Source organism: Mesitornis unicolor, unplaced genomic scaffold, assembly GCF_000695765.1.
Source record: "Mesitornis unicolor isolate BGI_N332 unplaced genomic scaffold, ASM69576v1 scaffold6232, whole genome shotgun sequence".
In the NCBI taxonomy this organism is placed as follows: Eukaryota; Metazoa; Chordata; class Aves; order Mesitornithiformes; family Mesitornithidae; genus Mesitornis; species Mesitornis unicolor.
In genome coordinates, this window is record NW_010168433.1 from 77,776 (window position 1) to 91,182 (window position 13,407).

The following is a 13,407-nucleotide window of genomic DNA, read 5'->3' on the forward strand; positions in this document are numbered from 1 at the left end:
TAATACACATTCTCATATATATAATTTCCCATGTAGTATGTCTCTTATGTCTGTCTAAATGTGACCTGCTATAACAAGACTAACATTTTGTGCAAGTGACAGAAGCCTTATTTGTTCATATGAATTTTGAAAGATATTTCTGATTTGACAAGTTCAGTAGTGCAGAGTGCTTGCTGTGTTAGCACAGTAGAAACTGATTTATTCAATTATTTCCTTCCTTAAGTATAGGAAAATTCTTGTGTGTCTTGGATACCATTACAAAGTAACAATGCATAAATGCTGAATTTTTACTGACCGCCACTGATTATTATATTAATAATGAAACTCTCAAGAAATACACGTTTATTATTAGTGGATACCCTACTAGAGTAGTGCTACTATGTGTTCAAAACAAAGAAATGTGATGAATGTTTAGTATTCACTTCACTCAAAAAAAATCACACCCTGTGCATTATGTGACTTTCCTGAGAAAACTCCATCTGTTATGAATTAAGTGAAACACTATTTCCTTTACAGTAAAAATAACGCCATGTTTTTTTCATTTTTTTAGAGAAAGGAGGATGACATAAGCTCTAACAGAGATACTTTGCTTTCAGATTCTTCTTTTGAACCCTGCCTGCCTACCAAAGCAGCCTGTGGTTCACAAATGGGCTGCGCTCATGGGAGCAGATTATTATATGTATGTCTGCTCAGACAAATACACCTGAAGAGTCTGGCATTTAAATGGAGCCCATCATGGAGGAGCTCTAGCTAGGGCCTGACCTTTTTTGTATAGCTCTCTAATCAGCATACTAGTTGGTTATTGTTATACTGTGCTATATGGTACGATCTCTGCAGTATGCATTTCCATCTTAAGGGGAAGTAGTCGCTGTAATATGCATGTATGTATCCTCTGACCTTGGCTTTCATTTTTTATGAAAATACATAAACTTTTAGATTTAGGAGATGAGCTGACACTTTGAAAACAGTTTATTTGGGAAGAGGGTTGGAGAAATAACTGGGCTAATTGGACATCTTTGCATTATAACTGTAATGCTTTTGGCTGCAAGGAGCATTTCTTAAAAGCAGCAGCAGTGCTGCACTGTATTTAGATAGCCTGGATGTGAGCTTTGTCAGTGCCTTCGCTCTTCTGTGACTGCTGGTGGCTTCTGTCTGTCAGAGTGTGGCTGAGTGCCACTGTCCTCGGCGTGAGCAGGAGGGGGTGTCTTTGGTCCTTACTGTTTTTATGAAGAGTTGTAGGTGCTCAGGTTACTTGAAGGTGGGGACATTTTACTTATATCTGTTTCTGTTTATACAGCCACTGCTTCTGCCTTTGTGCAAGCCATGGTAAAACTCACATGTGACTATCACCTCTCTTCTTCCATCGTGTTCCTCTGATTTTTGATGGCCAGTGTCATAATATTTGCCTGTGATGTAGGAATAAGAAACCTTTTAGGAAGCATCAGGTGTTTGAGGACATACAGGTTTAAGGACAACAGTGTGGCCCAGAGACCAGGCCCGTCAGCCTTAGGGTCGGCTTGATCTCCAGGAGCTCTGGGGAGTCTAGGCCTTAAATTAACATTTTGCTCATATGAATATGAAAAGGTTCCGTAGGGTTATGTTGACCCTCATTAATAAAAACAAATGAGCTGAGCAGATTCTACCTTCTGTCTGACTATATATGTGGGGTAAAAGCAGTGTTTCTGTGTTTTTATTGTTTTCTAAATCCAGCCTGTTTGTCATAACGATTCATGATCACATCATGCAGATTTTTGCAGGAGGTTATTTCATACAGACTCACATATGTAGCATATAAAAGTCACAGGCAGAAATCAAGAAATACAGCCATCATTCTTATTGCGGGCTTTTTTTTTTTTGCATCAGTTACTGTTGCTCATTATAAATTTCACCTCCAGCAGTTTGTTTTTCTCTTTACTTATGCAGAATGCTTGTTCTTTTGAGTCATCCTTGTCATATTTCTTCCCACAGCTAAACGCTACTGTAAGAATTCGAGTCCAACCAGCAGCACAACAAGCAGTTATGCCCCTAGCAGCAGCAGCAATATGAGTTGTGGTGGAGGCAGCAGTGCCAGCAGTACCTGCAGCAAGAGCAGCTTTGACTATACCCATGACATGGAGGCAGCGCACATGGCTGCTACTGCTATTCTGAATCTCTCCACTCGCTGCAGGGAGATGCCTCAGAACCTCTCCACTAAGCCTCAGGATCTCTGTGCGAGGGTAAAAATTAGTACTTATGTTTGTTGATGAAGATTTCTCTTTACTGCACTTGCTCTGTGGCCCTGATAGAATAATAGCTTTAGTACATTTTGCTTTTTTGTTTTTTCGTTTTCCTCAAAATTAACATAATCTGGTGGCTCTGCTAAAACAGGGAGACAAAGAGAAGAAGCTGCAAATTCCTCACGATTATCTTGAGAAATCCCAATGGGTATATAAACTGATGATACTGATAGTATGTACTCGCTCTTTTTTTAATTTGTTTCTTACTAGTGAGATCTATAATTATAAAAGATGTTTAGATTGTTCAAGTGGTATTAATTGCACTACTGATTTTTTTGCTAAACACTGTTTCATACATTTTGTGGAAGGATTAAAATTTAACGATGCACTTTCATTTAAAAGTCGGAAATGAGACTTAAGGTTGTAAGATCTAGTACAAATAAATTTGTGCTACTTGTATGTTATAATTCCTTGCCTGTCTGTGATACCACAGTTATAAAGTCATTGATAATATGTTTGAAATGAGCAAATCCTCCAGTACAGGTGACTTTAAATGTGCGTGTCTAACAGTAGTGAGGGTCACTGATGTTCTGTATGTTCACAGAGACTCAATATATTATGAAATGGTTATACAGATAAAAATAAAGACTTGTTGTTAAGCTTTATATATTAAGAAAAACAGTGCAATATTAACATTCATTAAAGATTTAACTAAAGGCGGGTTTTTTTGTTATAAACATTAAATTTTGACTCTGATAGCTGTTAAGAAATGAGTATTTAACACGCAGCAGCAAACAGCACGGTGATACCTATAGGAGACCACTAGATGGCTAAGTAGAGAGATGCAGTGCAGAGGAATCATTTTCATTGTGCTTATAGCAGAGCTTTTGAGCTGGCAGACATGTTCTGTTCTTCTACATATAGACAAAGGTTTTCATCCCCTCATTGTGTAAAGCCCCTTGATCATTCAGAACAAACTAAACCTGTAGCAATAGGTGTTTGTAATAATAGTGATTTAAGCCAGAATGGCTGGTGACTTTGTTTTCAAATGCTGGTTTTTGTATTAATTTATTTAATGCTCTTCAAGAGGGAAATCTTGTTTTGGCATGCAGTTGTTCTCTATATCAGCATGATGGAAAAGTTGGAATACAATCCTAAAAATCTTCTATGTCATAACCAGAAGAGGCCTCTTTCTTAATGTGTTGCCCTATATTGAGACTGCAGGAATTATTCTGAGAAGATAAACAACTAATTTCTAAATTAAATTAGCAGGATAGCAGCAATTAGATATCCACTCTGACAAAAAGCAGTAATTCAGAAAGATTTGCATTCACAGTGCTTTTCCACAGCTCTTCTGTTACTCTCAAGGAGAGAAAGTCGTCAGACATATGAGGAGTCAGTCGCATTCACATTAGTTTTGAAACCAAATTTCTTGTGGAGTGAGTGTTTCATTTTTGTAAGGGTGAAGGATCCTCTGTGAGCATTTTTATTTTTTCTGTCCTTATTTTTAAACAAAATTTCTTCATTTTAAGATACCTTATTTATACTTACCTAATATAATGATTCTGTGATTCTGTGATAATAAACACCCTTTTTTGTTTCTAAAAAAGTCAGAGCCCATACTCATCCAATTTTTCACAGGACCTCAGTCACCACAGAATTTGCCACAACTATTGTTGCAACTATTCCACTGCCTAAATTTATTGATTATAAATATAGTTATATAAAATGTTAATACATTTATATCTGCAGGGAAGGAACTGTGAAATTTGAGTGCATTTCCTCATTGGCAAATGGTGTCCAAAAAGACTTGGTTTGGTACCCTCTGTCCATGTTTAATCTTCTGGCTTTAGCTATTCAAGTACTGACTGTTAACGTTAAAAAAAAACAACAAAGAAACAAAGATTATTTGATGCTAGCTGGTTTTTGATACTCTAATCATCTAAACAGGAGTCAAGGCTAGAAACAAGAATATGCAGATGCTACCTCATAGATACTCACCTGTCACAGAATAAATCAAGAGCATAAAGACAATGACAAGAAAATACCTTTAGAGATTTCTCCTTTTCATTCCAAATTTTGCACCTGTGTGCCGACTGGCGGGAGGGGTAATGAAGGCTTTCCCCTCTTCCTCCAAACATCAGATTAGCCATTCAGGAAGAAATCTACTGTAACAGCATTAATGTTGTGTAACAGCATCATGCTATGTGTGGGAGGGGGCTCAATGCTTACAATCTATACAGGAATGGAAAAGTGTTTTATCATTCTGCGAGGCAATCAGATTGAAGAACACAGAAAGGTAACAGTTTGCTAGTGTGAAGCTGAATTGACAATATTCCTCTTATTTTGACAGAATCCTGATATGGAAGTTGATGAAAATGGGACGTTGGATCTGAGCATGAACAAGCAGAGGCAGCGAGATGGTTGCTGTACCATTTTGACACCACTAGAGCCAATGTCCCCGCAGCGGCAAGCCGTGATGAATAACCGGTGTTACCAACTGAACGAGGGTGACTGCTGGGACTTGCCAGTGGACTACACTAAAATGAAGCCCAGTAGGATAGATGAAGATGATTCCAAAGAGATTAATGTATGTCTTTTTCATCTGTTAGTCTTCATTGCAATCTAATTTTGGTAATTAATGAAATTTCTGAAATTTAGAGGGAAAGACGAAACAAAACTAGTATGTGATAAAAATGATGGTTTTCTACAAAAAGGACTTTCTGGTTGTTAATCTTTAGGACTATTGTCATGCTGGCACACATCTAATCTGTGACTAACTTCCATAAAACAACATTTGGACCATGAATGTGAATCATGTTTTCTAACAGCATCATCTAGTTAACAAATATTTTCTGCAGAAAAGATGTTTCCCTGTATCCAGATTACTTTACTCTGTATAAGCAAGTTGAGATAACTGTGCAATACTAGGATAATCAGCTCTCAAGACAAGATATTATCTCGAATTTGAAAACCATAAATGATGTGCTATTTGAAAGCATGCATTACTTACAAATCAATTTAAACAAAAGCAGCAGAGTATAATGTAAGCTTTCAACTATTTCAGCTAATCTTCTGGATTACTTACACACACTCCTTATATCTGTGCATGTGTGTGTGAAAGGGCCTATATTAATGAAATACTTTGTTTCAAGAATACAAAGAAAGGTTATTAGAAATAAGTATTACTTTTCGATTCATAATACCAAGACGACAGCAAAACCCTTTAAACAGGGAAGGCACATAAAGAAAATATGTTAGTGAATTTATTTTACTTTTCAAAACTTAGGACAGCCAGGACACTGAAGAGGTCTACTGACAAGTAGACGAATGTCACTGCTTTTGTTCAACACCTTATCCACTGTGTAGTTTACAGTGCTATACTCAATGCAAATTAGCCATTTGGAGAATTCTAGAGATTAGTCTCTGTTTTTTCTTGGTTTATAACAGAAAATGAGGCTAATCATTTTTGTGTAGCACATCGCATGCTAATTTTAATTAAAACATAAAACTATTTTCAGTAACTTTGAAACACAAAACAAAGTGGCATTTTCACTAATACACTGAATGCATTCTGACTATGTTGTTAATTACAGTTTTGCTATTTATTTCACTCCAGTTAGGAGGAAATTTGTTATTATTAAGGAAATGTGAGGTAAAACAGACAATATAGCAGGTTTTTTTCAGAGTAAGCAGAACTCCCTGTTTCTGCTGTGGTGTTCATAGCACCATTTGCAGGAATCGCTAAATCAGTGCATTTGTCCACTTTATTCCTGAAATAGATGATTTCGAATTTCAGATGCATCAGTAAAGTTGATTACAAATGACATAATTATATTTTGCCATACAGATCCATTGAGGTTTGCCCCAGATTGAGAGTCTTTGTATAGATGTTGAGATCACTCCTGTTTCATCTTTAAGATGTTCTAAATGGTTAAAATGTTATTTAAGATGGCTTTTTGATACACAAAATACTGTATTGAGTCATCTTTTTTCCCTTGCCTCTGTTTTGTGGTGACTTTAGAAAAAAATACTGATTCTTGTAAAGCAAAACAATATGACAGCTATAGGAAAATCTGTGTTTTGCCCTTTCTTTTCTTTACTAATTAAATAACTTATATATTCCATATATTGTGAGGTCTTCATAAAAATATCCAAATATTATTTAAATTTTTAATAAGTGAAGGAATATAAAATAATTTCATTCATTTTCTCTGTCAGAATAGGGTAAAAAAGGAGATAATATCTGGTGACTCTGCTTTGCATTACTTTCTGTAAGTTGTAAGAGCACCTGGCTGAAACTGATCCTTATCTGTTTGCCTGTAGTCAGAAGATTTGGATCCTTTCCAAGAGGCACTTGAAGAAAGAAGGTATCCCGGTGAAGTTACAATCCCAAGCCCTAAACCCAAATACCCTCAATGCAAAGAGAGCAAAAAGGATTTAATAACGTAAGCATAATGTGAGGTGAAATTATTTTTCTCCTTTTAACCTTTTAACTCTTTGTCTTTTTTTAAACAAACGAGTACATATACGCCTTGCAGTATGAGCATGCAACATTTGCAGCATATAAATGTTTCAAACTGCCAGTTAAGTAAAGTGATAAGCTAACGTGTATTTGCTTGTTCTTATTGATGCTATATTGTATTGAGACGCCATTTTCATTTAAACCTGTTCATTTTGCAGCTTTTCGATTAGGATGCTTAAAACCCCTTGCAGTCATTGCAGCTAAACTGGAAACAATGAAACATTTAAAAGTTTTTTTTTAAACATACTTACTATTTTGGCTGTTTTTCTTTTTGTTTGGTGGCAGATGTCCAACACCAGGGTGTGATGGGAGTGGTCATGTGACTGGTAATTACGCCTCACATAGAAGGTGTGACTTCATTTTTTTCATGGTGGATTCTGTCTTTTCAATTTATTGTTTTCAGCTTACCTCAACAATGCTGTCAAAGTAAAACGTTGAACTATGTGTTAACCCTTTGAGTAATATATGTTGACCTTAAAAGCATGCTAATTTGTGTGTTGTATAAACGTCTTTTATTTTTAAATAGATTACTAAAATTTCCGAAGTATTCTTAAGCATTTAAGTAGTTAACCCAGGAATCTCAAATATTTTTTGTTACATTTTACTAGTTCATAGAGAAACAAACAAACAAAAAAGAACCTTTACAGTATGTAACTTTGGAAGTAATGTTGATACCTAAATATATTCAGAGGGTTAACTATATTACAGAATTCAGTATTACAGCACTTGCCCCATCGCTTTTCTGCATTACAAACTTTTACTTTTTAATTTTTATGTTGTGTTTGTTTGGGAGTATTCAGTTAATAAGAAGATTAACTTACTTGTATGTCCTACCATGTCTTACAGTTTATCTGGCTGTCCCTTGGCTGACAAAAGCATTCGAAGTATGCTGGCCACAAGCTCACAAGAACTCAAGTAAGATATAAAGAACAAATGTTTTCTTTATAAATATGTATGTGACCACAAATTGTATATAATTGTATCAGAAATTAGAAAGGCTGTCTGGAGAGCTGCTGCAGAAGGGACTGATCCTGCTTGGAACATGTGTGGAAGTCTCTAGAAATTCCATATAGGTTGGGTCTATACATATATCTGTTGACATAGTATTTCCTTTTGTGTATTCATTAGGTGATAAGGATGGGCAAAACTCAGAACTCCTGGAATTTCATCTAAATGTTTGAATTCCTACTCAGGTTTTTTTCTGAATGATTGAATTTGATAGTTAAAACAGAAAATTCTCATGTGATGAGACTGATGAAATATTTCTGATTACACAACCACTAAAGTACTGTAGTTTCTCAGACATAGATCGGAGGGAAAACCATTTGTTTATCCCTACTGCTTGCATAATTTTCCCCAGGTTTGTATCACTGTTACCAGCTTAATGCATTTTCTCATTTGACTACATTTTTTAGTGTTTACTTAGTTATTCCCCTACTTAAAATGCATTCTTTACAATTCCTTTCAGTTTTTTTGGAGTGACAATGAAAGTCAGAGAACCATGAGACTTAGCTTTGATCTGTCTTCCTGCACCATATGCTGGACTGCAATTGTATGTGGAAGAACTATAGCATGTTTTAGTTCTTTGAGATAGTGGTACTCCTGGTACTATGGTTAACATGGAAAGATGTTCGCAAGTAACAAGGAAAAATTGGGTAGGGAGATTATGAATGGATAGCTTATGCTGCCATGCTACTCAGTATTCTGTCTTTACCATACTTGAGTTCCTTAAATAGCATTTCTTGAGTTCAGTACATACCCTGATGAAAAAAAACAAACCATAAAGCATGGGAAAGACAAGAAAGCATGCATGAGAAAGCTGCTGAAGTAAGATAGCTCTCTAGTCTAAGATACTCTAGTCACTAGATAATAGGTACAAAATTTACAATTTAATTCCCACCCCATCCAAAATAATGTTTTGAAACTTACCAGTTTAGATCGTGCTGGTATCTGCTGCTAGAAGGCTATGTGATATGCAAGGAGAAGGGATGTAAATGAGATCAGGGAAAACATAAGTATAAGCAGAGTAAAACACAGTCATATAACTCCAGAGAAACTCATATTTGGACCTGAATTTTGGGTTGGGATGGGTGGTAGATGTTTGAGGAAATGTAATTACATAAACTAAACACAGACAAGACTCTTGGTGCAGCATGAATAATACTTTAAGCACATACTTTGCTGCTCTAACCCTTTATAAAGTGGCCATTTCTGTTAGGAAAGTATTCCTGAATTACCCCATCTTCTCTGCCTTTCTCAAGCATCTGCAGTCAAGCCTACCTAATAGAGACCAGGAAGAAATAAAAAGCACTTAAAACTGAGACTCCACTCCTATCTCCTGCCATTCTCTCTGCCTATTTCAACTTTTTCCTAAGCAAAGAAAACAAGACTAAGTCACATTTAAAGTTATATTTTTAGGTTTAGCATCTATTATATACTTAGAATTTAGCATAAATTATTTATTTAGCAGTTATAATATCCGTTGAACACATAAAAACTCTTTTAAGTGAATTCAAAAGTTAGGAAATGCCTGAATTTTAAGCAGACTGACTTAACTCAGCTCTTTTGCATATTCAGTACAAGGCAATCCTTCATTTTCTGATCACATATTTTTCCATAGAATAACAAAGTAATTCATTGCACAGGGAAGATAGTAATCATTGCAAAAACAACTAATGAATTTCATCTGTTTTCCTCCTTATCCCATGTGTGGCCCTGTTTGCCATTCACTGCACTTTTCTCAGACTGTGCACTCAGGATGTGACTACTAATTCACTCACTTATTTGCCACTACCATTGCACTGGAATCTCTCCTGATTAATTTATCTTGGATATAAAATGAATTTGTTTATTTTCATCTATACTGAAGTAAGTCAGGGTTGACATTATCCCCATTTTAAAGCCAGAAGACTTAAGTATGTAATTTTGATTGCTCAATTTGAGACTTATAGGACTCGATTTGACACAGTTCTTCACATTGTAGAACTCCATATGTTCAAAGCCAAATACTCATTGAATTTGCTTGGAGCTGTGGGAATAGAGCAGTTCTACATGACGAGTGGTTGACCCTTTGTGAAAATGGATGGACTCTACAGAAAAAGCAGGATAGAGTCTGGTGTTCCAGGCCAGCAATGAGACTATCCTTTCTTCTTCCCCAAAACTCCGATCAGTCTCAGCTTCCACTTGGAGCTATTCGCTCTGTCCTGTTTTCCTTCATAATTTTTTCTACATTGCTCCCTGTCTCAGGCTCCTTCTAATCAGCCCATCTCCTGTCTCCTTCGCATTTATATTTTTAATGTTCTCTACCTGTTAACCATCCTGCTGAAGTTCATACAGAGAGAGAAATAAAGCAGCTTCGCATTTCTCACATATATTCAAAAGGAGCCAAGTAGGAGTCCTGTGGATGGCAGCATCCTCTATACAGCTCTGACTTATGCTCTTGTTCTCTGCCTAAGATGGAAGAAGATGTGATCATGTAAATGATAATGCATATGCTCAAAACAGCTAAACTAAAGCTATATAAGCGATTTTGACTTTGGAATTTTTAAACGGTGAAGTACTTTGTTTACATCTGTTCTATTTCTGTATGTGAGATTTGGGGTATAATTTCCTTCCTTTTAAAAAAAAGCAAGCTGAGAAGAAGCAGAAATTCCATAATGTGGGATCCTATTGGCTCTCAGTCAGGCCCCTAACATCATGGGAACTTCTGATATCCATTATATAGGTCACCTGAACTGCTGCAATAGCAAACAACAGTAGAAGGTATCACACTTTGCATGGAATGGCACCAGGAGGAGGTGGGAAATGTTGCTGGTGTGTTTCATAAGTATTTGCTGACAGCAGAAGAGTATGGAGAATCAGTAACCTTGGCTCCTGCCCCAGGCTGTAGAAAGAAATGTATACACATTTTTTGCTATCCCAAGCTGAGATCCCTTCTGTCCTGTCCCTACCAATCTGTGCTGCTCCCATCTCTTCTTCATCTTTTATTCCTTGTTCTGGTTTTCAATGTAGTTGTTTCCAGTCATCCACAAAGACTTCAACCTCTGCGAACTTTCTGAAAAAAATGCGTGGGGTATAGAGAACAGTTGATAGTGTGGTAGAGGAATAGGGATCTTATTTCTGGACTGCATACTTTGGAAAGATTTCATACTTCTATGGCTTTGCCATGCATAGCTTATGTAGCAAATAGTGCGTATGTGGTGGTAAAGTCTTTATATTGCATTTTACTAATCCCTGATCTCCTTTTGTGCATTGTATAATGCACACAAGTTATGTATAATGCAGCTTCAGAACTGGAATTTTGCTAGCACTGATTCTTTTTAAGCCCCAACTAAAATAAAAAATAGTAGACACTTCAAATGATATTCATGAATAATATAATTCAGATAATGTTTGTAATCAAAATAATATGAGAATTAGAAAAGGATAGAGAAAAGTTTGTTTTGCTTAACAGTTATGCCCACTGTATTGCCTTTTGGTAGTTGTGGCTCCATAAATTTCATCACTCGCATTTCCTGGTTCCCAGAATAATAATGTTGCAGCTTGCAATTAAATTGTTCAAGGGTCAGCCTAATTATTCCTTACCACCCATGGTTTTCTTCTGTCAGGCTTCTTGCTCAGGTTTACCCTGCAGACTGTACAATACCCCACTTTCATCCAAATCTCAAGTAGAAACATAAGAGTCTGCGTGCATAGTTTATCAGCAGACTAAAGCAGTTACACAACCTGGTCAATAATGTCCAAATAACAGAAGAATTTCTTCAGCTTTAATTTGCAGTTACTCCTGCTGGCAAAAAAAAGAAGAGCTTTAAGGGTCTCTGAAGAAATTAATATCTAGCGAGAATCTAAACTTTTCCAACATTGAAATTTTGGTGAAATCAAATTTCACTTTTTTTCGTTAAAAATAACCGATTTTTAAAGCATTTAGGACACTATATTGATGAGTAAACTTAACTATGATGGGAAAAAATAACAGCCCACCCAGCAACAGCTACTAATATTAAAACATTCATAATAAAAGTTAAATCCAGTTTTATCTTACCCAGGGACTTTTCCTTATCAGTTTTCCTTATATACTCTTTATTATAGATTTTTCTAACAGTTACACTTCAGAACTGTAATCCTACTGTAGAATTATAAATAGTATAAAAAAACAACATTTTGAAGCATTTCTAATCTTATTAAAAAATAGTAATTAAAAAACCCTAAAATTAATTATTGGTTTTAAAAGGACATATTTTGATCATCAGTAAATCAATCCCAGCCAAAATGCAGCATACTAACTGAAAACATTTCTACTCAGTGTGCTACCAGTGTGGGAACCAGAGAACCTGAGTACCAGAGACTCCAAGAAAATTACAAACTTAATTCTGCTTAGTGCTACTTTGATGTAAAAATAATCATACTTTTTCAAAGGCCATAGGTAACTTAAGTATTAACTTGGTCTGCCGTGTAACTATCAAATTGTCAATGTTTACTCTGTTCCTTTGGGTCAGTTTTCTGCCAGAAAATCCCAATAGTGCTTATATTGAAGAATCTGAACCTCAGAAAGATCTCCAGTTCAGCCACGTGCCTGCAAGTCTGGATACTGATCTAATACTGTTGTTACATGCCCTGTCCTTCAGTCCCAAAACACCTGTGTCTCTATGTAGATTTTGCATGTCATTGCTTTCTGTGGTGAACATCCTTTCGTATTCCCCTATGGCACTTACAGGAAGGAGTACAGCCTCATTTGCCTCTCTACTATGAAGCCTGAGAGCTTTTCTTTTCCATGTCTCTTCTTAACTCAAAGTGAGGAGCTTGGTCTATTTTTGCCCATTCTCCACAATGAAGTACAAGTTGAAATTTCTATGCCTGCTTCTTCTTTCCATGTCACTCTGCCCTAATTTCCATATTCTTGGTGGTCATCTTCAACTCCTATCTTCCTTTTATCCTTGTCTCCCTATTCCCAGATGTGTCAACCGTTCAGTTCAGATGGAAAGGTGAGGTTCTCTGAAGCTTCTGCTGTTAACCGCTACTCTTCTGAGAACAAGTCTATGCAGTACAGGTTTTTCTGGATAGATAGCATATCCTTAGCTCATTCTTCTAGGGAAACTCTTCTGTGTTAGTATAATCTCTAATATTCACTTTTTATTAGTGTAATTTTAATGCAATTTGCTCAGCAAGAACTAGCAACTGGGAAGAAGGGATATCTTTCCAGAAAAGGAGAGGCTTGTGTTGTATTTATTCTGATGAATATATAAAATTAAATCTTACTAGAAAATAGTAATATTTTCTTCTTTGCTTTAGTGATCTTGCAAAAAATAGGCCTTCTCCAAATACAAACTTAAAATGCAGAAGCCAAAATATATAGGATATATTAGTAAAACACCATAGAAACCTTCCCTTCTTCAGACAGGTAACATGATTGTTCCTGGATGTTGATCTATGCTCTTTAAACCTTAATAGCTCTCCCAATATACAGTTACTTTTTGTACTCAAACCAGTTATTTCTGCAGAGATCTGTTTAGCGGCTGAAGTGATTTCTTCATCTACATCCTGTTTTTGCCATTTGAGGTGTTTCTGATGTTTGGTGCCTGGGTGTACATTTGTTGCTTCATTTGCACAGGAGGATTGTCCCTTGCCTTGCCTTCTCTTCCCTTTTCTTCCCTTCTCTTCCCTTCCCTT

The 13,407-nt window shown here is 36.2% G+C and overlaps 1 protein-coding gene across 1 annotated transcript in view; it reads left to right on the forward strand.

Annotated features, from left to right (window-relative positions):
• Positions 1–13,407, forward strand: part of LOC104536411 (myelin transcription factor 1-like protein) — a gene marked incomplete at its 3' end in the record, with an annotated part of 81,228 nt that overhangs the window by 67,001 nt on the left and 820 nt on the right. The window contains exons 10-13 of the mRNA XM_010179006.1: positions 1,969–2,216; positions 4,570–4,806; positions 6,543–6,664; positions 7,588–7,656. Of these exons, the coding sequence (XP_010177308.1) occupies positions 1,969–2,216; positions 4,570–4,806; positions 6,543–6,664; positions 7,588–7,656 (676 nt within the window). The remainder of the gene's footprint in view (positions 1–1,968; positions 2,217–4,569; positions 4,807–6,542; positions 6,665–7,587; positions 7,657–13,407) is intronic.